Source organism: Trachurus japonicus, chromosome 16 (genome assembly GCF_045865225.1).
Source record: "Trachurus japonicus isolate A0001 chromosome 16, Traja_1.0".
Taxonomy (NCBI): Eukaryota; Metazoa; Chordata; class Actinopteri; order Carangiformes; family Carangidae; genus Trachurus; species Trachurus japonicus.
Genome location: NC_140922.1, coordinates 35,577,508 through 35,599,537, shown reverse-complemented (window position 1 = coordinate 35,599,537; position 22,030 = coordinate 35,577,508). Strand labels below are relative to the sequence as shown.

The window sequence follows — 22,030 nt, the reverse complement described above, 5'->3', positions numbered from 1 at the left end:
ACGCAGCATTAGCCAAAACCACCGGACCACTTACTTCTGCTTTAAGTATTTAGGCATCCATGTGGATGCTGCTCTATCATGGAGCGCACACATTGACTATTGTAGTAAAATACGGCAACATATTTATTTTCCTAGGAGACTAAGGTCTTTTGGCATTCGTAAGCCTATTCTGTTATTGTTCTTTCAACCTATTGTTCTATGGAGTCAGTGCATGGTATAGTTGTCTCTCAGTGCAACTTATAGCTCGACTGGAGAGACTGCTAAGCATTTGCTCAAAGATTGTAGGACCAACACTTGAGCCAATTTTTGGTTATCTGTTTTTTATGATGAGCTACCTGACATTGGAATTTCCTTTCTGGATCAGTAAAGTTCACTCTACTCTATATTCTGTCTGTTCAGCGTCCTCCAACAAGGACGGGTGGTGGTCGGGTTCATAATGTTCACAACGTTATAATAATAATAATACCTTTTATTCATAATGTGCTTTTACAGGTGCTCAAAGACACTAACATGAAAATATCAACACAATTAAAATGTAGAACAATGTGGAGTAACACACAATAAAGATAAACAATGTCGAAGGTTAAAAAAGACATAAAATGAGAAGAGGATAAAAGAACAGAAAATTAGACCTATTTAATTCACATATTCAGAGCCAGTTTAAAAAGGTTTGTTTATTAGGAGTGTAGGAGTGATTTGAAGTCTGTACAGACTCTGATGGGTTGAGGGAGTGAAATCCAGAGGGGATGGGAGGGGGTCAACGGAGAAGGCTCTGTCCCCCCCAGTTTGGTGCTTGGTCCCTCAGATTTCCTTCTGAGGGTCGGACTGGTATAGTTTATGGTTTATTATTACATTATAGTCATGTTGATTGTTCATGTTGTTTTTTTTATATGATATTGTTTGTGCTATAAAATATATATATATATGCAAAACTACAAGTGGTAATATTACCCTAATAACTACAAATTAATTATTTGTAACTCAAAATATGTCCTCTATTCTAAAGTGGGGTCTTGTTCATATTTAATTCACAAGTAGTTTGACCCTTATTAACCCTCATTTGTTCCCTATACTAAAGTTGCAGACTCTTCACATTTAGTTCAGTCATTACAGCATACAACTAGACTAGAAGACAGTCAGTTAGTACAAGTTCAAGTACATATATTGTAAACTGTAAACAGTCAAGCCATACGTTAATCTCAACAAAAATAAATCCAAAGACTCAGGTCAATGCAAATGATTCTTTCATGTTCCAGGATAACATAATAATGTCAGTGACAGTAAACACAGCACTGCGGAAACACATGAGTCCAAATTGAAGCCAGCGCCCAGCCCAGTCACACAACGGAACAACTGACAGGTTTAGTTTGCCATTTAACTTGACATTTCCTAAACGTTTTTAAACCAAGCCTTTTCTTGAACTGTTTTCAAACAACTTGTTTTAAAAGTCTAAACTGGTAAAAGCATGTCCAACATTTTTAATAACTTATTAGCTAAGGCAGGAATGTTCCCTTGGATTTCATAACCTCGATTATGGTTTGTTTTCGGCCAGGATCGGTCTCTGCTGCAGGGTTGAATTTCAAGGATGCAAATTTTCTGGGTCCACATATTTCAATTCTGCATAATATATATACGAGCGAGCCACCCGGCGGAAGTCCCGCCTCCGTGTTGCAGCTTTCACAGTCCGCCCGGTAAACGGAAACATCAACAAACAACAACAAGAACCGAACCATGGATCTATTATACATCCGTGTCATGAACTGAACAGAAGAATAAATATCCATCAGTGGTTGCCAACCTTAGGGGACAGTGGTAATTTCCTCCAGTGCAGCAACGTGCGCGGCGGATTTGGTAGACTGCAGTGAGTCAAGATGGGTGTGGTGGCGCAGCAGGAGGAGGTGTCGACAGATTCAACAATTTTGTGTCAAAAGGCCGCGCCGAGAGTGCGCCGAAAGCTCGCCAGCTCCAACCTGGTCTACTCCCGGCGCAAGAGAAGCGCAGCCAGCGCAGTGGTAATTTGACTGGCCAGTGTGCAGTGCACAGTCCACAGTCCACAGTTCCAGGCACATTTAAATGCAATAAATAATCACAATAACCACTGTTTATTCTAACTATCTGAATCAGCACATTAACTTATATCTATATCGATTGTCTCGTCACACTGATGCATAATGGAAACTCGACCTGACTGAATTAATGGAAGAAGTTTCAGAGTCCTCCGTGGCTTCTCTGAGTTACAGAGGGGCTCGGCGCAGCACTGCATGTCCATATAACGGTAGTGAACGGAGCTCACTTCTCTTCATCCAAAAAGACACACCAAAAAAAATCCAAATACCTCCAAAGTGCTCGTCTGTAATGTCCCTCTTGTATTGGAGCCCCGACATGAGAAATTGTTCACACCCAGACAACCAGTTTGCAGAGCCGTGAACTGGGTGTCTGTGCAAATCTCGCGGGATTTGAAAAAGCAAACAGGAGCTCATGGAGGAAGAATAAACACAATATTTTATGATATAAAACATCCACAAGAACACAAACATTAAGTAAAGAAAAAAAAATCACAGAGTAATGTTGTTAACGTCTCAGAAAGGCAAAGTGACCTGTTGTTTACATGTCACTTCATACACGCCGCTGTTATAACATTAGCTGGTTGTGCTCCGTGATGGTAAATGATAAATGGACTTGCATTACAGCACTTTTCTTGTCTCTCTGACCACTCAAAGCGCTTTACACTGTGGGTCACATTCACATTCACCCTTTCACACACACATTCATACAGCGCTAGACACAGCACAGGAAACTAAGCCATTTACATACATTCATACACCCAATGCACACATCGGGGGGCAAGTGTAGGTTCAGGGAGCCCAAGGACACTTCGACATGTCGACTGGAGGAGCCTGGAATCGAACCTCCGACCTTCCGGTTAAGAAACGATCCGCACTACCTCCTGAACTTGTGACCTTGGGTCTCCAGCTGCTCTGGGCTGCAGAGACGGAGCAGTGACCGATGGTGTGGTCTGAGACGGGCCATGGTGTAGCTCAGCTGGTAGAGTCTGCCCCTGCTCTCTCACTCCCCATTCTCTCTCCAGCTGCCCTACTGCAATACACCCAAAAGAGAACATTCAGCAGAAGCCGTTAGATAACAGAACATAACAGGATTTGGATTTCAACATAACAGGGTGCGGTTACAGTAACATCATTTTGAAGCTGTCACATGGTTTACAATAATTCAGGCTGTGTTTGACAGCCTAAACAATACTCTCTCCAACTCCCTCAACTCTCTGGCAAACATCACATCCACTGAGGAAAAACTCCATCAACACTTTTAAAGGAGAGGGGAGGAGAGGGGAGGAGAGGAGAGGAGAGGAGAGGAGAGGAGAGGAGAGGAGAGGAGAGGAGAGGAGAGGAGAGGGGGATGAGGTGAGAGGATGAGAGGAGAGGAGAGAGGACAGGAGGAGAGGAAAGGAGAGGAGGACAGGAGAGGAGAGGAGAGGGGGATGAGGTGAGAGGAGGAGAGGAGAGGAGAGGAGAGGGTTTGATTTGGATTTCAACATAACAGGGTGCGGTCCATCCTACGGTCCATCCTGGCCTTCAAAGACGCCATCTCACATCTTTTTACAGATTCTTGCAGCTGCTTCCCTACTATTTAACTATTTAACTATTTAACCCTTTTCCTCAGTTTTTCTGCTTGTTGCATGCCCATACCTGCCGCTGTCGGCCTAGGCCACTTTCTGTGACACACTGCTCTCTAAAGAATCCTGTAATATCTGTAACAGACATTCACTCTTTTTATGCTTGCAAAAATCATGTCTTTTTATGCTTGAATATCCTTGTTATTAACTTTTATGCCTTGTTTTCTGCTGAATGTTTGTGTAGTTGTGCATATTTGCTATTGTCTTTTAACCTATCTTCTAATCTAATCTTCTAATCTTCTCTCCCTCACAGCCCCCCTCCCCCTCCCCCTCAAGAAGCTTATTCCTCTTGTCAGGCCATCATTGTAAATAAGAACTTGTTCTTAATTGATTCTGCCTGGTTAAATAAAAAACAGTAACATCATTTTGAAGCTGTCATATCCTCCTGACTACCAAGAAAAAAAATATTGTCCAATCACTTATTTTTTTTAATTCCCCAATCTTTGTAAGGTAATTAGTATATTGAAAAAAAAAAATAATAATAATTTTTTAATTTTAAGATATCATGTGTCCACTACAGTGGACATCGGAACGCCATACATGTGAAACTGAACCTTGATGGCAACCAGTCTGTCCCATAGAAAATACCAAAAAGCCAACACAAGAATGAGTTTAACATCCACATAACTGTGCATCATCACTTTTGTTTTGTTTTGTTTTGCTTTGTTGTGGTTAATTGGTATGATACTTCAAAAAGCAATCCCCCTTTTACGAAATACAAAGGAATACCTTGCACTTTGTGCACATCACATACAGTATGTTTAGCTCTTGCAGCCGGATCTGTGACACCTTGATGCATGTGTTTCGTCCACCATCTCTGGATGATGTCGCTATAGTGTCTCAGAGCTGCATTTGGTTGTCGTTTTCACTTTTGACATGGGGGAGTGTAGTCATCTTCGCTGTCAGTCACGATTCAAGTTAGGGCCCGAGTAAGTAACTACTCACCAAGAAGCAGTTTGAAGTCAAGGAACTTCAGTGGTTTCTTCCTCCAGAAACTAGCAGTCACTCTTATACTGAAGTCATGTGTTGGTGACTTAGATGTGAACTGTTCTGCTTGATCTGACTCCTCTGCATCTGCTTGCCCTGCCTGAATTTCATCCTCAGAGCTCTGAATCATCTTCCTCTGCTTGTGCCTCAAACACTGCATCTTGATCTGCTTCATCAGACAACTCAATATCTGAGTTTCCACCAACAATTTGCAGTAAACTATCCCTGCTTCTGAGAATGACTCCCTTTCTTGTCATTTAAAAAAAACACACCAAATTGGAGGAAATAACTACAAATGTCCACTACAGAGGACATTTTTTAAACACTTAAATACTATGCTAAAATACAGTTAGAATAATTCAGACAGTGTTTTAATGTGTTGTTAAGAGACTTATATAAAATATGCCAACAACATTTCAAGCCAAAATTGGCTCAATAACAAACTTTATGCACTTACTTCCCATAAATTATACTCGGGCTGCACAGCGCCCAGCCGTCTCACCATCTGCTCGGAAACGACGCCGTGGAAAAAAAAGAAGAAGAAGAAGCACGAGGCACAACCTGACGGCCCCAACCTGACTGACTGTGTCATTTCTACATTCTTGGGCTGAACCCGCCTCGAACTGGCGCGTCCAGTCGGGTTGGTTGAGCCGCTCTGGCCCGTTGAGAACTCAAATCTAAGCCCATAGGGGTCCATGCAGATAGGGAGCCCAAACAGCCAGGCAGCCCAGCCCGGAGGCAGAGGAGGGAGAGATAACACAGCAGCAGGTGTGTCTGTGCGTGTGTGTGTGTGATAGGCCTACCTGCAAACCCCGAGATGTGTAATGTTTATTAAGAGAAACACATATTTCAGGACCCTGACTTGTAGGATGAAATATATTCAAAGGCTTAAAATAACAGGACATGACTTATTATTCAGCAGTTTAGGCTCAAGCATGTGGGAGCCTCCTTTCGTGTAGGTATTAATATCTGACATGGTGGATCAGGAAAGTGTGCCCCGAAAAATATAGCCTATATATTTAACATGAAAGGGGTTAGAAATTCGAACCTGATTTGGGGGAAGATTGACAGCCCTAGTGTTGTGTAGGTGTCTCTTGGTCTGGAGGAATAAAGTGAAGCAGAGTTGCTACTGGACACGCTATCTCGTCTCCTGTCCCGTTTATTGATTTTCTATATCAATACAGTATGCGAATCCAGAACGCTCGGCTACAATAGAAACCCCAGTCAGTAACCCCCCCCCCGCCGCCGCCGCGTAGCCTACGTTATGCATTCAGGTAGCAGCCCCCAGCCCCCCCCACTGAAATCAACTTCCAGCGCGCCTGCATTTGGTATCATTGAAAAGCCCTAAATGTCCTCTGTAGAGAGCAAAAGGAGTTCATTCAGTAGTATGCAGTAGGTGGGAGATACTCAGGTTTATAAATGTCCTCTGTGGAGGACAAATTAGTCAGGAGGATATAGTTTACAATCATTCAGGCTGTGTTTGACAGCCTAAACAACACTCTTTCCAACTCCCTCAACTCTCTGGCAAACAGTTTGACTCCAAGGGCTTTACAACATCCTCTGCCCTTAAGCCAGGAACTCACCGCCCCGTCACGACCTGACATCGATGGCCTTTGACCAACGAGTCTTTCGCCTCTCGTCGGGAGAAAGGAAACAGTGAAACACACCGCCCCGACTGCCGACCAGAGCGATTGATATAACAGAGTGGCGATAGGACTCTCATAGAAATACAGACCAATTTAAGTCATAAAGTGGTAATAATCTTTGCCATGTACAGTAACCATGTTGACTTAACAAAATAACATTTATTAGACTGATCGATGAACCGATCAGTTCATCATTATTTATTTACGTAAATGTGGTGTTTTCAGTACGTAGCCCAGAGGCAGCCCTGCTCACTTTTCATTCAAACAAACTAATGCCACTGCCACAGTTGTTAATTTTCATCAATGAGACCAACACTAATCTCCTAAAAAGAATTTAACCAGCCAGCGGTAAACCTCTAAAAGCGTGCAGGATCCCCTGGGATGAGGACGGAGCTCTGCCCCGGCAGATCAGCTGAGTAGACCGGGCTACTGCCCTTGTGACAGCCGCTGCCACGGTCCCCGGTCGCGGCTTCCACAGACTCTGCACTTCTCCCAAAACAAGCGTTATAAACTCTGGATTAAACGGTGACATGTTAACAGCGCTAAAGCCAGAATTAAAACAGTTTTTAGAAGCTTTACTGCTATTACATGGCTCGGTTGCTGTGAAATGGTGACAGCGATGCTAATTTCTGTTAGCCGGTCTATGAGGTTTTACATTATACGTTAGCATTGAGCTAGCAGACTTTATGCTTAGTTGTGACACTAGCTGTGTGTGTTTTGAACATTGTTTCAAACTATGTGGGTTTGATTGAACATCTTTGATGCTTAAATATATATTGCCGCTTAAAATATTGCTTTACTCCTCTTTTTATTTTATGTGCCATGTTTGTCTTGTACTGTTCTGCAGTAAGGTCATTCATACATTCAGTTCAACTTTCTCTGCTTTATGATCTGCCCCAGTCTGATCTGATCAAGATGGCGGCTGTGTGGCGCTGCCGTGTGCTTGGGCAACAGCATCAGGTGAGTGTAACTGCTAACTCCCATCATGCCTCTGGGCTGGAAAATTATGATTTCTTATTGATAAAAATGACGACACTGAAGAAAGTATCAAATATCAACACTCAGCGGCCTGAAACGATGATGTCATAGCGAAGTGTTGATGATGTCATGTTTCAGTTGAGAGAGCGAGCTCAGACTCAGGTGAGTTTCAGATGCTTTTATTGATGATTGGAAACTGGATCAATACAAACTGGATCAATGAATCAAAGTGGAGACAGGAAGCTGTGATGTCATGTGATTAACTGTAGCCGTCCTTCTCGGGCTGTGATTGGCCGGAAGCTGCAGCCACTGGCAAATCAGGGCTCAGCACAGGTAGGACAGGCTCCGCCCCCGACTCACCTGCAGAGAGAAGAACAGAGGGAGCTGAGTTCTACTGAGATCTACTGGACTCTACTGGACTCTACTGAGTTCTACTGGACTCTACTGGACTCTACTGAGTTCTACTGGACTCTACTGGACTCTACTGAGTTCTACTGACTTCTACTGAGTTCTACTGGACTCCACTAGACTCTACTGTAGTAAAGTAAAACAAAGAGTAGCAGGTCAAGAGGACACAGTAGAGATCAGTAGAGTCCAGTAGGGTCCAGTAGAGTCCAGAAGGGTCCAGTAGGGTCTAATAGAGTCCAGTAGAGTCCAGTAGGGTCCAGTAGAGTCCAATAGGGTCCAGTAGAGTCCAGTAGGGTCTAATAGAGTCCAGTAGAGTCCAGTAGGGTCCAGCAGAGTCCAGTGGAGTCCAGTAGGGTCTAATAGAGTACAGTAGGGTCCAGTAGAGTCTAGTAGGGTCCAGTAGGGTCCAGTAGAGTCTAATAGAGTCCAGTAGGGTCTAGTAGGGTCCAGTAGGGTCTAATAGGGTCCAGTAGAGTCCAGTAAAGTCCAGTAGAGTCCAGTCCGTCTCACCTGTCAGAGCGGTCAGTGTCGGGGCCAGGTGTCTCCAGAAGGAACAGGGTCTCTGACTCAGGCCCTGCTGGTGGACGGGGGCGAGGCTTAGCTGCAGGTAGGTGGGCGGGGCCTCGGAGGCCTGGACCGGCCGCCAGCGCGGCAGAACTGACTCCTCCCACACACGGGACGGGTTCGGGCTCCTGAGGAAAAAACACGACAAATTAACTTCATCATCTCACCTGGTGACATCACAAACCTCCCTGAGCCAGACTCCTCCCCCTTTAACTGGACTCTACTGAACTCTATTGAGTTCTACTGGACTTTACTGAGTTCTACTGGACTTTACTGAGCTCTACTGAGTTCTACTGGACTTTACTGAGCTCTACTGGACTTTACTGAGTTCTACTGATTTCTACTGGACTCTACTGAGCTCTATTGAGCTCCACTGAGCTCTACTGGACTTTACTGAGCTCTAACTGCACTCTACTTAGCTCTACTTAGCTCCACTGAGTTCTACTGGACTCTACTGAGTTCTACTGAGCTCTACTGGACTTTACTGAGTTCTACTGGACTCTACTGGACTTTACTGAGCTCCACTGAGTTCTACTGGACTCTACTGAGCTCTACTGAGCTCTACTGGACTCTACTGAGCTCTACTGGACTCTACTGAGCTCTACTGAGCTCTTCTGGACTCTACTGAGCTCTATGGACCGAATCGCCTTGTTGTTTACATTTTACTTCCGGGTAGAAAACCAGCAAGTAATTTGAATGAGATCAATAGTAACGAACGAGAGTTTAGCTATATACATCATATTAAATGGTTGAAGAAACATTACTATTTCTGTGTGTGTGTGTTTTGTGTTGCTATGTGTTGTATTTATTCAGTTTGGGGGAATCGCAGTGTCTAGAAAGCATCAGTGGCTCAGCTGACAGGGACAGCTAACGGTAGCTAAGCTAACAGCAGGACGTCAGCTGTTAAAACCCTCCCGTTGTGGGACACGACATGAAACTACTCCAGTTAGCTCAGTCATGTTGGAACTCAGATATCCGCTGGAGAAAATATTTTTTCATGGACCGTTTATTGAGTCACTGAGTTATTAAAGTTAAACAGGTAGCTAACCGTTAGCCCAGCTAATCTATGATAACCATGACTAATTACAAAAATGTGCACACGTAATAGTAATGTTTGTCCAATCATTGGTTTTATAGACTTTACAAACATCAGATTAGTCTAAACGGTGATATAGTGACATGAAATTAGATATATAAAGCGAAACTCTCGTCCGTCACTATTGTTCTCATGCTGGTTTTCTACCAGGAAGTAGTTGTAAACAACAAGGTGATTCGTCCTATTGAGTTCTACTGAGTTCTACTGGACTCTACTGAGCTCCACTGAGTTCTACTAGATCTTACTAGACTCAACTGAGTTCTACTGAGCTCTACTGAGTTCTACTAGATCTTACTGAATTCTACTAAGTTCTACTGAGCTCTACTGAGTTCTACTAGATCTTACTGAATTCTACTAAGTTCTACTGAGCTCTACTGAGTTCTACTAGATCTTACTGGACTCTACTGAGTACTACTGAGCTCTACTGAGTTCTACTGAGTCCTGGGTTAGGCTCCACCCGTCCTTACACCTGTGCAGGTGTCTCACCCCGTCCTGACGAAGCTGGACACGTAGCTCATCATGGCCAATGAGAGGCGTCGATCAGAGGAGGTGAAACGCTGAGCGCTGATTGGATGATGCGGAGTCCCGAACGCGAGCTGAACGTCCAGAGGAACGAACACGTCGGCTCTGAAAAACAAAAACCCAATCAACAGGTATGATCAGCGGTGATCAGAGTGGTGGAGGCCCAGACAGGAAGTGGACAGCTAAAGGTGCTTTATTTGTCACGTATACAGCTAGTACAGTGAAACTCTTTCTCTGGACAGCTGTGGTACCTGAGGTCGGTGCTGGAGGCCGGTAGGTGATACAGGAAGACGTTGGCTCTGCTGTCGGCCCAGTGGGACGCCATGTGCAGAGTGGGACAGGTGATGAACAGATCTCTGTGGGGACACAACGTCCTCTGGATCAATAACTAATCACTCGGCAGCGTTGTAATGTAATAAGGTACAAATACTTTGTTACTGTACTAAATACTAAATATTTCTGACAACTTCCACTTTTACTCCACTATATTTCCTAAATACAATGTGAACTTTTACTCTGATACATTTCCCTTAACCATCTTCGTTACTACAAAATAAAAGTTTAGAATCAAACGCGGGTTTTTTAAATGTCGTGGCGTCACCTAACGCTCAGTGTCATCCCGTAAATTAGCGGGTTGACCCGGGTCTGGCGTTCCCACTGCAAGCCGAACGGAGCCGAGCCGATTAAAGGCGATTTTAACCCGCGTCGCTTGCCGAGTCGTTTGAGGCTCGGTGCGCCTTTCCCACTGCCACCAAAAGCCGATTGTTAGCGGGTTTAAACGGGTTTTTTGACCAGTGGGAAAGGGGTAAAAGTCATTTTCTGGTAAGATACTTTTTCTCAAGTATCACTTTCAAGTACTTTTTACTAGACTGTCAGTTACTCGGTCAATTCCAGGTATTGATCCAGATCTCAGGTGGGACCAGGTGTGTGTGTTGGGTGTGTGTCTCTAACCTGGTGGCGTTGTTGAGCGCTCTGGAGAACAGGTTGTATCCTGCGGGGGAGGGGCTGTGATCCAGAGAGTAGAACCAGGCCGCCGCCTCCTTCAGCAGCTCACTTCCTGTCTCTCCGCCCAGCGAGCGACTCAGCGCCTCGTAGAATGCCGTCTTCCCGTCAGCCCGGCCCCGCAGCGCCTCGAAGTCCTGAACACACACACAAAACACCCGGTACAAACAGGAAGTGGAGCCCGAATGGGTCCAAGTCACTGACTCAAACGTATTCACACCAGGAAAGTCCAATAGTTCACTTGCTTTGGTACGGAAAAAATGCTTTTTTTTAACTTGGTGCAGTTCCTATTCACATTGCATTTTTTTTTACAAGCAGACAAACTTTGAAAACAAAAGCATGTGTGTCCTACAGTTGCTCAATTATTGGATAACATTTTTTGACGGAATATTGCATAAAAAGTAGCTACACAGTGCAGGTCATGTTTCTCGCTGCCCTTTTAATTTGGTATTTCCAGTCGTTTACATCACTTCATCATTGAGGGCAAAGACGTGCAAGACAACTACGGAGGAGAGCCTTCATCAATGCCTCCTATATATTGGGGAGTGTGTCTTCTAGGGATGGGCAATGATTTTCAAATATTCAAATAGTCGAGAATAAAATAGAAAAAAAAAACTCAAAGACAATCATCTTGTGTTGTAAATGTACCATTTTTACTGTTCACAGAAGGAGGAGAAACATGGAGAGACTCTTACAGCTGTCAGAAAGTTATGTGTCAAATGAAAAACTACCAAATAAAAAATATGGCTGGCATGTTGCTAATGAGCAATGATTTCTGCATTTTCTGACAAAAACGGAAGCCTGTTGAACCCAAAAAGGCACTTTTTTGTACATTACTAGATTTTGCATTTGGTTCGGAGAAGGTTCGGGCTGAATTCACACCACAAATGAATCGTACCAGGATTCGTATTTGTATTTGTATATGCATTTGCAACGACCCAAAAGGTCTGAACCAAAGATGGGAATACACCCTTATTGTGGAGGGGTGGGGTGTGGGGTGTGACTTCCTGTGACCTCTGACCTTTAACCGGCGAGCTCGGCCAATCAGCCCGTCCTGCTCCGACGTTCCCAGCAGCAGGTCGACTCTGTGGAGGCTTGATGGGGGGGAGGAGCCACGGCGGACCGGAGACCAGGACCTGAAGGGACCACGGACCGCCAGGAGCTGCAGGGACAGGACAGGTGAGAGGCTTTTTTAAAACTAATCATTATGTTTTTAGGACCTTAACTTCTGGTAGTTTTGACCTTCGCCACAAACTGTTTTTGTTGAGATTGTACCTTTTATTATCTTATTTTCACTAAATTGCAGAAACTAGGCACACTGAGGCCTCAGTGAGTGAACTCAAAACAATCTTTTTCTTGTTCATTTTGAAAAAGTTTCCCTTAAATGCTAGCCTGACCATCCAGACTATATCATTAACATGTCTAGTCTGGCAACGAGCGGTAGACCTCGGCTCAATCCAGGGGGCGGGATGAAGGCTGTCTTTCAAACTGCCTCTGCACCAATAGGGCAGCGCTACGACCAATCAGAGCAAAGAGCAGGATGACGTTAGCCTGACAAGCCAATTAAAATGTATGTCGTCATGGCGTTAAGCCGCCCAACGACTCTCTAAACAGATAGAGCGCTGTGATTGGTCAACACAAACGGTGTTCCAGACTCAAAAAGTTCCTATGGCTCGTTTCTAGACCCACCTACGGAGCAAAGAGATCTGCTGCTGCTAGGGGGCAGAGAGATTTATAGGCTACTTAAATGCATCATTGTTTCCATAAATCTCTGCTTCCACTCTGATCCAGTAAAAACAACTCTAAACACTGTAGTACCTCCACCAGGCCTGTGTGTGGCGCTGTAACGCTGTCACACATAAACACCAGAAACAGAGAAGAAGACCGAAATTTTCCCCACTGGATTCAAACTCCAAATATTGTAAGTGGTTTAAAAGTTGACTGGGAGTCGTGTCAAAGCAAACATGATGATTGATGGTCGTCAAAAACAAAAACAAAAAAAAACAGCTTAAACTCTTTTAGAAAAGAAGTGGTAAAATTTTAAAAAAAAATTAAAAAAGCTTTTAAAAAATTCCAGAAAAAAAAGAAAAAAAGTTTAAATTTCTCAAAAAAAGTGGTAAAAATTTCTTGAAAAAAAAAAAAAAAATTCTAGAAAAAATGGTAAAATTTCAAGAAAAAGTTGACCACACATTGAGAACCATTGGTCTATTGTTTTTTTTTAAGGTCTGGTAATAAAGTGAATCCATACCCTAATGTTTTATGACTTCTGCAAGCACAGGTGAGACAGAAACCAGGCCTTTAAACTCTACCTTGGTCTGAGCAGCGTTGAGCTGGTGAACCGGCGCCGCCCGGAGGCAGGAGGGGAGGTCAGAGGTCACACAGCCGAGCTCCGAGGCCAGATCCAGAGCCAGACGTCTGGAGGAGGAAGAGGAGGAGGAGGAGGAGGAGAGGAGGGACGGAGAGAAGACAGACCCACCCTGCAGGAGGAGGAGGAGGAGGAGGAAGAGGAAGAGGAAGAGGAAGAGGAAGAGGAAGAGGAAGAGGAAGAGGAAGAGGAGGTGTCAGTAAATTTTCCACAGCTGCTGAATGAGGAAACATCTGGAGTGACCGACAGACTCACCATCAGCATCATCCTGTGGAACAGAGGAGAAGAGGAAGCGGAGGAGTAGGAGGAAGAGGAAGCGGAGGAGTAGGAGGAGGAGGAGGAGAGGAGGTGAAGGCTGGTGATGTCAGCGCCCTGACGCTCCGCCCCCACCGTCACGCTGCTGTTGTCTCCGCCCATCAGGGAGATGTGGGCGTTGACCCAACGAAGCACCGCCTCCTGGTCCGACAGCCCGTAGTTACCACGGAGACCAGACTCATCATCTGGGGGGAGGAAGGGGCAAGTCAAGTCGTTCATTTCATTTCTTAATTTTCCCCCGAGTACAAGCAGCACCAAACATATTTTTAAAATACATTATATCTAAAGCCATTCCATAGGGCAACAGGGTGTTTTAACACATGGTGTCCTCTCAGATAATAATAACCCCCTTCTCTATCAGAAAACAGCTGGAACATTGTTATTAATTACATTGAACATAAGTTGACCAGTTTTAAATTTCAAGGTCCAGAAATCTTAATGTTTTAGAGGCTAAAAACAAAATATTTATATAGTATAGCTTGTTTCTGCAATGTACATATCCATTTGAGGTTACTTTCACACGTATTACCCCATATACTTCAACACAATATAACAAATAGGGGGTTATAAGTGAATGGTACAAAGTAAGTAGAGATTTCTGATCCAAAATGTCTTTTTCTTTACACATTTTTGTGTTTTTGGTTTTTATTGTGTTGTGTTGTATTACTGTATCTTGTGTTGTATGCTGTGATCTTGTGTTGCTTTTTTAATGAGCTTGTCTTTAATTTTAAGGTGAACTTGCGTTTTTACATTTACAATTTCCAAAAAGCATACTTCAGATTTTATTACATTTAGTGATAGTTTATTTTCATCAAACCAACACTTTAATTTGATCAGTTCCTTGTTGGTAACACAGGGGAGATTGGAGATTATCACCAGAACATAGAATATTTGTGTTTTTCACCAAAAAAATACATTTTACAGATGTCGTTAATATATAAAGGAGTGGTTAAGGAAGAGGTATGTGTGTGTGTGTGTGTGTGTGTGTGTGTGTGTGTGTGTGTTGTTCACCTGTGTTCAGAAATCCCAGCGCTGCAGTCCTGTAGTTTGCCGTTACCACGACGATGTTACCCACAGCAGCGAGGGCGGAGCCGTCCAACAATCCCGCCGCGTTGTCATTGGCTGATGGGTTGAAGAAGAAGACCAGGACTGGCACACGCCCCCTCTGACACACACACAGACACACACACACACACACACACACAGGTGAGGTCAAAGGTGAACTGTGAGATGACCTGAGAGAGATGAGGAGTCACCACGGCAACAGGAAGACTCACCACGGCAACAGGAGAGAAGACGTTCAGGTAGAGACAGTCCTCAGAGACACCTGCTGACTCCTCCTCACCTGGCTGCACACAGGTCGGCCTGCGCGCGCACACACACACACACACACACACACACACACACACACACACACAGAAAGATTGTACTCAAGTAGCAGTATTGTAACTTAGAATAATATATCTCGAGTAAAAGTAAAAAGGAGCCATAGCAGTAGCCAAGCTATTTACTTGAATAAGAGAAATAAGAAAGTACTTGCTGAAAAAACTACTCAAGTACTAAGAAACTGTTGAGTAACCTCTGATTGATTTGTTTAATAATCAGCACAATATTCAAATACACAAAAATATAAAATAGTAATGAGAAAATTCAGATAATGACAAAGAACAACACATAACAACTAAGGTAATAAATCAAGTCTTTACAAAGTTACACAAATTAAGGCAAATTCAGCCACAATTCCTGATTAGTGACACCTTGTCGTCGGGCATCATCCCTCACACGCAATATGTAATAAACTTTGCCGCATTTTGTAATAAGTTGTTACATAATGCACCAAATTATTACAAAATGCAGGTTTTGCATTTGTTTTTATGAAGAAAATGTAATAATTTGGTTCATTATGTAACAACTTATTACAAAATACGGTGTTATTACATCATGAGGTGAAACTTTATTACATTATGACATCACGACAGACAGACAGACAGGTGGTTACCGTGGTTTGGTGGCGTCCCAGGTTCCCGTCCAATCAGCTGGCTGCGCCTCCTCAAAGCGGAGCGATCCTATTGGTGGACGTGCGTAGGGGACTCCCAGGAACTGAACCACCGTCCTCTGGAGGTCCGAGCCCAGGGCTGTCTCCACGGCAACGCCCTGCAAGGTCCCGTGACCCGGGATGGCGACGGTCGTAACTGGCGGCAACCGTTCTGAGGAGACACACAAGAAGCCAGGTGAGCACCAACACCAACCTGTGCTCTGTGCTGTGATTGGCTGACGCCGCTCACCTGTCCTCAGGTACACCTGGGCGGCCGGCTCTCTGACGACCAGCCGGCAGGAAGTGGCGGCGGGCGTGGAGGAGCCGGGGGCGGAGCTCAGCCCACAGGCCGTGGTGTCGGGGTAGAGGACGCAGCGGGCGGCAGACTCCGCCTCCCCGAGTGACACGGCCACACAAGACTCCGCCTCCTCGCAGGCTGACAGGAAGTGAACAGGAAGTGATGAAGTGATGCATCTCTGTCACCACCCGATTTGCAACGCTACCCGATTTGTGACAAAACTGGTCTGCGCATGCGCAGGCCGGCCGCCATCTTGGACAGCTGCCTACGGCAACTCCACTTGGACAAACTTAATTTGGGCACTGCCCGATCTGCGTACAATCGCAAGTCTGCTTAAAGTTCTGTACATTTAAAATACGATACTGTGAAAATGATTTTAAAAAAAACAAAAAAACGCGGACGTCCGTCATAAGACAGCCGCGGCAGACTTGTTTATTCAGTGAGTGTTGTGGTAGTTGTGATTGTTTGTGGTTGTCGTGGTGATGAGGCCGGCGAGAAAAGACGAGAGCAAACACTAAAAGTCTCTACCTCTGTTCCTGTTTTCTGAGCATAAAGATCCAGACCACCACAACCAACCCTCAATTTACATTACTAATAACGTATTTTAAAAAATAAAATAAAAAGATAAACCGTCTCTGGCGACGCACATAGGGCAGTGATCCTAAGTCAATTCAACTAAGTTTGTCCAAGTGGAGTTGCCGTACGTAGCTGTCACAAATCGGGTAGCGATACAAATCGGGTAGTGACAACCTCTAATCTGGGTCCAATTCTTTTATCTGGTAATCATGGGTTGCAGTGACGTCACGTCGAAGGGACCGCCGCCATATTTGTGTCCGATTTGACAGGTCTCCTCATATGACAGCATCAAACCGCAGGATGGAAATGACCGTTTCTTGACAAAATGACAGGGTTTCATACATCCTGTCTGGGTTTATATCTCTATAACAACAGACTAACTCTATATTATCCCACTTATTACACAGTTTATGAACTAATTAATTAATTAATTTGAGACGTAATGTTGATCAAAGTCCTTAGTCCGGTCACTTCTCCACTGTTTGCTCCTCACCCTCCTCCTGTCGACTCGTGTGTAGTTGTTTTCAACGAGCTTTTGATAATCAATCAGTAGATTGATGAATTATCATGTAAATGTTACGATGTGGACATTTATGTCGTCCTGTCTGTCATAAGAGATGACGATACGGGACACGTTTGTGTCACGGACTCGCGGTGGCACAGACACAGCTGGTCACAGCTGTGACACTGCGCTGGCCCGTCCGCTCTGTCTGCTCTGATCGCAGGTTTGATTCCAGCAGCGGTGAGGGAGGCAGAGAGCCTCCACTCTCCCTCTAACAAGCTACAAGTCACAATTAGTCTGAAGCTGGTAAAAATGAAACACAAGGTAAAAATCCTTGATAGTTCTTCTGCCCTGCTCCGCTGATCAGAGCGGCGTCCCTAGCAACGGCCCGTTTTACTTAGCAACGGTCTGTTATACAGAAATAAAACTACCCTAAATGCAGAATCAGTGAGCAATTAATAAGAAAGTAATCAAAATGCAGAATTCAATATATCCATGTTATTAAAAAGTGAATCCCCTCTTTTAGTGAGACTTGTCACAGCCCACGCTGCCACTGATAGATGCCTGCAGTCAACCATTTATTCCGTCTATAACTTTACGTCTTTTGGGATGGAATAAAACTGCAGTCCGGGTTTTTTTTGGCGACTGCTATCACAGTCAACAGCACAATATAATCCTGGCATCTTTCAAATAACGTCAGTTTTCGGTCTCTTGATGATTTCCTCCTACTACTCCACTTGTTCTGGTAACGTGACGCTGTGATCTGTGCCCAGGTTGCCCTGATTCGGACACAAATATGGCGGCGCAGAAACACAGTGACAGTGTGTGAAACACAGTGAAACACAAGACGTGTGTTGTGTTCTGTTGTGTTTGTCTTCTGTGGTTACCATGGAGACACCAATCCCTGGTCCTGTTCCGGTCGGTGCTGATGTCACGGCTCAAGTGGATGACGTCATACGTGGAGAGAGACGGGTCGACCAGGAGGGAAGAGTCAGGGAGGAGACGCCAAACGTCCAGAGACACTGAGACACGAGGAGCAGGAGGAGGTTAGTAGTAACAATAGTATCAGTAACAGTAGTAGTAACAGAAGTATCAGTATCAGAAGCTAACAGTAGTAGTATCAGTACAACTGCAGTAGCACTAGTACAACTGCAGTAACAGTATCAGTAAGAGAAGTAGAAACAGCAATAACAGTAACAGTATTAGTAATAGTAGTAGTATCAGTAATAGTATTAATAACAGTATCAGTAACAGTAGTACTGCAGTAGTAGTAACATTAGTAAGAGTAGTAGTATCAGTAGTATCCAGTCTCACCTGTGTTTGTCTTGAGGCTGAACTCCGGACACAGAGCAGGAGCTGAACTCCACTGGTTCACTGACAACACACACACACACACACACACACACACACACTGGGTTACACTGTGTTTATGTGTGGGCTTGTATTTGTATCGTGATGGGAACATTAATGTGTTTACACAGTCACAACATGGGGACCACCTACACTATAGGTATGGACCTCAATCAATCAAACCTCAATCTTGGTCCCCATGTTGTAGGTGGTCCCCATGTTGTCAGAGGTCCCCATGTTGTCAGGGGTCCCCATGTTGTAGGTGGTCCCCATGTTGTAGGTGGTCCCCATGTTGTCAAAGGTCCCCATATGGTGTCGAAGGTCCCCATGTTGTCAGAGGTCCCCATGTTGTAGGTGGTCCCCATGTTGTCAGAGGTCCCCATGTTGTAGGTGGCCCCCATGTTATCAGAGGTCCCCATGTTGTAGGTGGTGCCCATGTTGTCAGGTGTCCCCATGTTGTCGAAGGTCCCCATGTTGTCAAAGGTCCCCATGTTGTCAAAGGTCCCCGTGTTGTCAAAGGTTGCTGTTCCACCGACACTGTACAACATGGGGACCTCTGACAACATGGGGACCTTTGACAACATGGGGACCTTTGACAACATGGGGACCTCTGACAATATGGGGACCACCTACAACATGGGGAACTTTGACAACATGGGGACCACCTACAACATGGGGACCACCTACAACATGGGGACCTCTGATAACACGGGGACCTCTGGGGACCTTTGACAACACGGGGACCACCTACACAATGGGCACCACTGACGACATGGGGACCAAGATTGAGGTTCCCATAAGGGAAACCCTTTCAAATCACTAAAGGATCAGTTCTAAGCTGTCTGTGAAGTTTTAAGCTTTGGCCCATAACACATGCCTTTCAGTCAGTGTATGTCCGTGTGTGTGTGTGTGTGTGTGGTCGTTACCAGGTTTCTGGTACCAGCCGAATGGTTCTGGTTTGGTCTTGACGTCAGACTCCCGACAGTCCTGAGTCCTCCAGGTCGTCCTGTCGTCCTCACCACATGTCTGAACCCCGAGACTGATCAGAGACAGACACACCACGTCTGAGGCCCCTGCACACACACACAGACACACACACATGAACACACACACAGTTAATAGTAAACAAACTAAACAAAACAGCAGCCATCACCGTTACACCTGTAGTCACCTGTTGACTTGGTGTCTCGGACAAAACCGATGCCACGGCAACAAGGATCTTCATCACAACGACGTTCACACTCCCTGAACCTGCACACACACACACATGCAGATTGACTCACTAAACTTTCACTTTTTGAAGATGTTAACTCCACATATACAGTAATACATTTATTGTGTGTATGTGTGTGTGTGTGTGTGTACCCCTCAGACAGCGGTGTGTCCTCTCTCACGCTGACTCGGCTGCGTACGGAGTAGGACACCATCTTCTGGAAGGAAACTCTGGTGTAGAAGCTCCTGACCGGTCCTGACAGATCCACTGGTACAAACAAGAGGAATCAATAATCAGTAATACACATCCACTTAACATAGGGCAGAGCGGGGATGGTTGTAACATGGGTCAGATGTAACACTTCCAATTTCTCCTATCAGAAGAAGGAGAAGAAGAAGGAGAAGAAGAAAGAGGAGAAGAAGGAGAAGGAGAAGAACAAGAACAAGAATTATTATTATTATCTGTGATCTCTGGTATGTCTGTCTGTTTTTTAATGTGAGGACTACGGACGGAAACTAGCTTTGAGCTAAATCCGGCACACGTACATGACGCCACTGTGGTAAATTGTTCATTAATGTGCATTGTCCTCGGCAAATAAACAATAAATGAAATGAAAGAAGAAGGAGAAGAAGAGGAAGGAGGAGAAGGATACTGTGTCTGTGTCCCACCCTTCTTGCTGTAGGTGTTGTTGGGCCTCCGGTCCAGCAGGGGGCGACAGGCTCGTCTCAGCGGTGTCTCGTAGCCTCCACACACTCTGGTGTCGGGGAACAAGGAGCAGCTGAAGAAACCTGCTGAGTCATCGTCGCCGTCTGTGATGTCACAGAGCGAGCACAGTGGCTCCACCTCACAGCCTGAAACACACACACACCTGTTACCACCATAGACTGTAAAAAGAATGGACGTAGCATCCGTGACGTCCCCCATTGGTTTTGGGGAGTCGTTTTTGTGACTAAAATATGGCGGCCTGAACAGCGCCATGTTGGATTGGCCGGCCGAGAACCCGCCCACTGGCCTCGAAGCAGCTGTCCACGGAGCTGCTCGGACCTGTCACTCAAGTTTTAACCTAATAACAGTAAAACGGTAGAGTTTAAAAAAAATCCCCCCCCCTCAGAGTGTGTGCGGGGGTAGAAACTATCGTTTGAGAGCAGAAAACGTTCTGACACCAGGCTTTGATCATGTTTATTGAGGATGTAAAGTGGGTGATTTTAACATGGGGGTCTATGGAGAATGCTGCTTTCTGACACCAGCCCCCAGAGGAAGAAGAGGGGATTGCAGTTTGTTGAACGAGGAAGTGACTTCACTTCTCAGACCCACAACTGCCCCCTTGGTCACCACACACACACAAGTAACAACAACAACAACTTGCGGCTGTAGGTACGTACGTGAGAAGCACCAGAGCAATGCCTGCTGGGAGTTGTAGTTGTTCTTGTTGAGCCAGAAGGAGAGAGATGGGAGTTTCCTCTGAGGGTCGACGAGGACGTCGTCTCCTGACAGGGACTCGAACCTCTGCTGCACTGACACTGAACACACACACACACACACACACATTATATTGATCTTCATCTGTGACAAACGCACGACAGGATGTTTGTTTTCTGATGTGAGTAAAATAATATTTTTTTTATCACAATATTATTATTTTAGAAAAAGAAGGAGGAGGAGGAGAAGAAAAAGAAGAACTGCTCAGATGATACACACCGTCCAGAGGATCGAGTTCTGTCGATGCTGCACATGACGAAGAACCAGAACCAGAACGAGCTGCTGAGATGCACAAACAGTGAGTCAACACACACACACACACACACACACACACACACACACACACACACACGTACACACCGATCATCATGATGTTTAACACACTGCTGTGTATTAACCGTGGCAGTGGGCCATCAAAGAACAAATCTATGAAAAAGTTAGACGTAGAGATAAAATTAAAAAAAAAAGAAGAAAAAAGTAAATGACTGAAATAAACAAACAAAAGAAAAAACATTTATTAGCATTTTTTAAATTGTCTATCTTCACTTACATTCTTTCTTCCTCTTTTTATACCCGTTTTATTCATTCTTTCTATTCTCTTGCTAACGTCTAACACAGGGGTGTTCAATGTTTTTTAGGCCAAAGACCCCCAACCTGATGCAGAGATGCAGCAGGGACCCACTATATACAGTATATTATATAAAACTGCAATTTATTAATCTGGGCCCAGTGCCATGTATAAACCTACCTTGTTATTGTGCATTGTACAAGATACCAGTGTTGATATCAACAGTGTCTGTCAAATGATAATCATGCAGACAAGCTGCTCAAATTGATGTTTTTTTTATTTGAAATATTCGAAAGGCTATAGCTAAAATTAAAACTAGAAAAGGTTTTAATTTTCTAACTCTCTTTGATTCTAACTCTCTTCTTTTTCTCAATTAATTTGCTTTTTTAGCTGTTGTGTTGCGGTGTTAGGTCCTTCATGTCTTGTGCTGTGTCA

General features: G+C 44.6%; 1 protein-coding gene across 1 annotated transcript in view; it reads right to left on the bottom strand.

The window, feature by feature from the left end:
* Positions 1-7,484: 7,484 nt before the first annotated feature.
* Positions 7,485-22,030, bottom strand: part of LOC146972807 (thyroglobulin-like) — a 40,800-nt gene continuing 26,254 nt past the window's right edge. Inside the window, exons 31-50 of the mRNA XM_085803258.1 lie at positions 21,247-21,306; positions 20,931-21,068; positions 20,217-20,399; positions 19,701-19,815; positions 19,507-19,586; positions 19,262-19,408; positions 18,300-18,359; positions 17,873-18,007; positions 15,860-16,045; positions 15,574-15,781; positions 14,852-14,939; positions 14,586-14,739; positions 13,515-13,759; positions 13,204-13,371; positions 11,916-12,056; positions 10,844-11,031; positions 10,144-10,248; positions 9,857-9,997; positions 8,221-8,402; positions 7,485-7,662 (exon numbers count right to left, since the gene is read on the bottom strand). Coding sequence (XP_085659384.1) covers positions 7,562-7,662; positions 8,221-8,402; positions 9,857-9,997; positions 10,144-10,248; positions 10,844-11,031; positions 11,916-12,056; positions 13,204-13,371; positions 13,515-13,759; positions 14,586-14,739; positions 14,852-14,939; positions 15,574-15,781; positions 15,860-16,045; positions 17,873-18,007; positions 18,300-18,359; positions 19,262-19,408; positions 19,507-19,586; positions 19,701-19,815; positions 20,217-20,399; positions 20,931-21,068; positions 21,247-21,306 — 2,825 coding nt within the window. The 3' untranslated portion in view covers positions 7,485-7,561. The remainder of the gene's footprint in view (positions 7,663-8,220; positions 8,403-9,856; positions 9,998-10,143; positions 10,249-10,843; positions 11,032-11,915; positions 12,057-13,203; positions 13,372-13,514; positions 13,760-14,585; positions 14,740-14,851; positions 14,940-15,573; positions 15,782-15,859; positions 16,046-17,872; positions 18,008-18,299; positions 18,360-19,261; positions 19,409-19,506; positions 19,587-19,700; positions 19,816-20,216; positions 20,400-20,930; positions 21,069-21,246; positions 21,307-22,030) is intronic.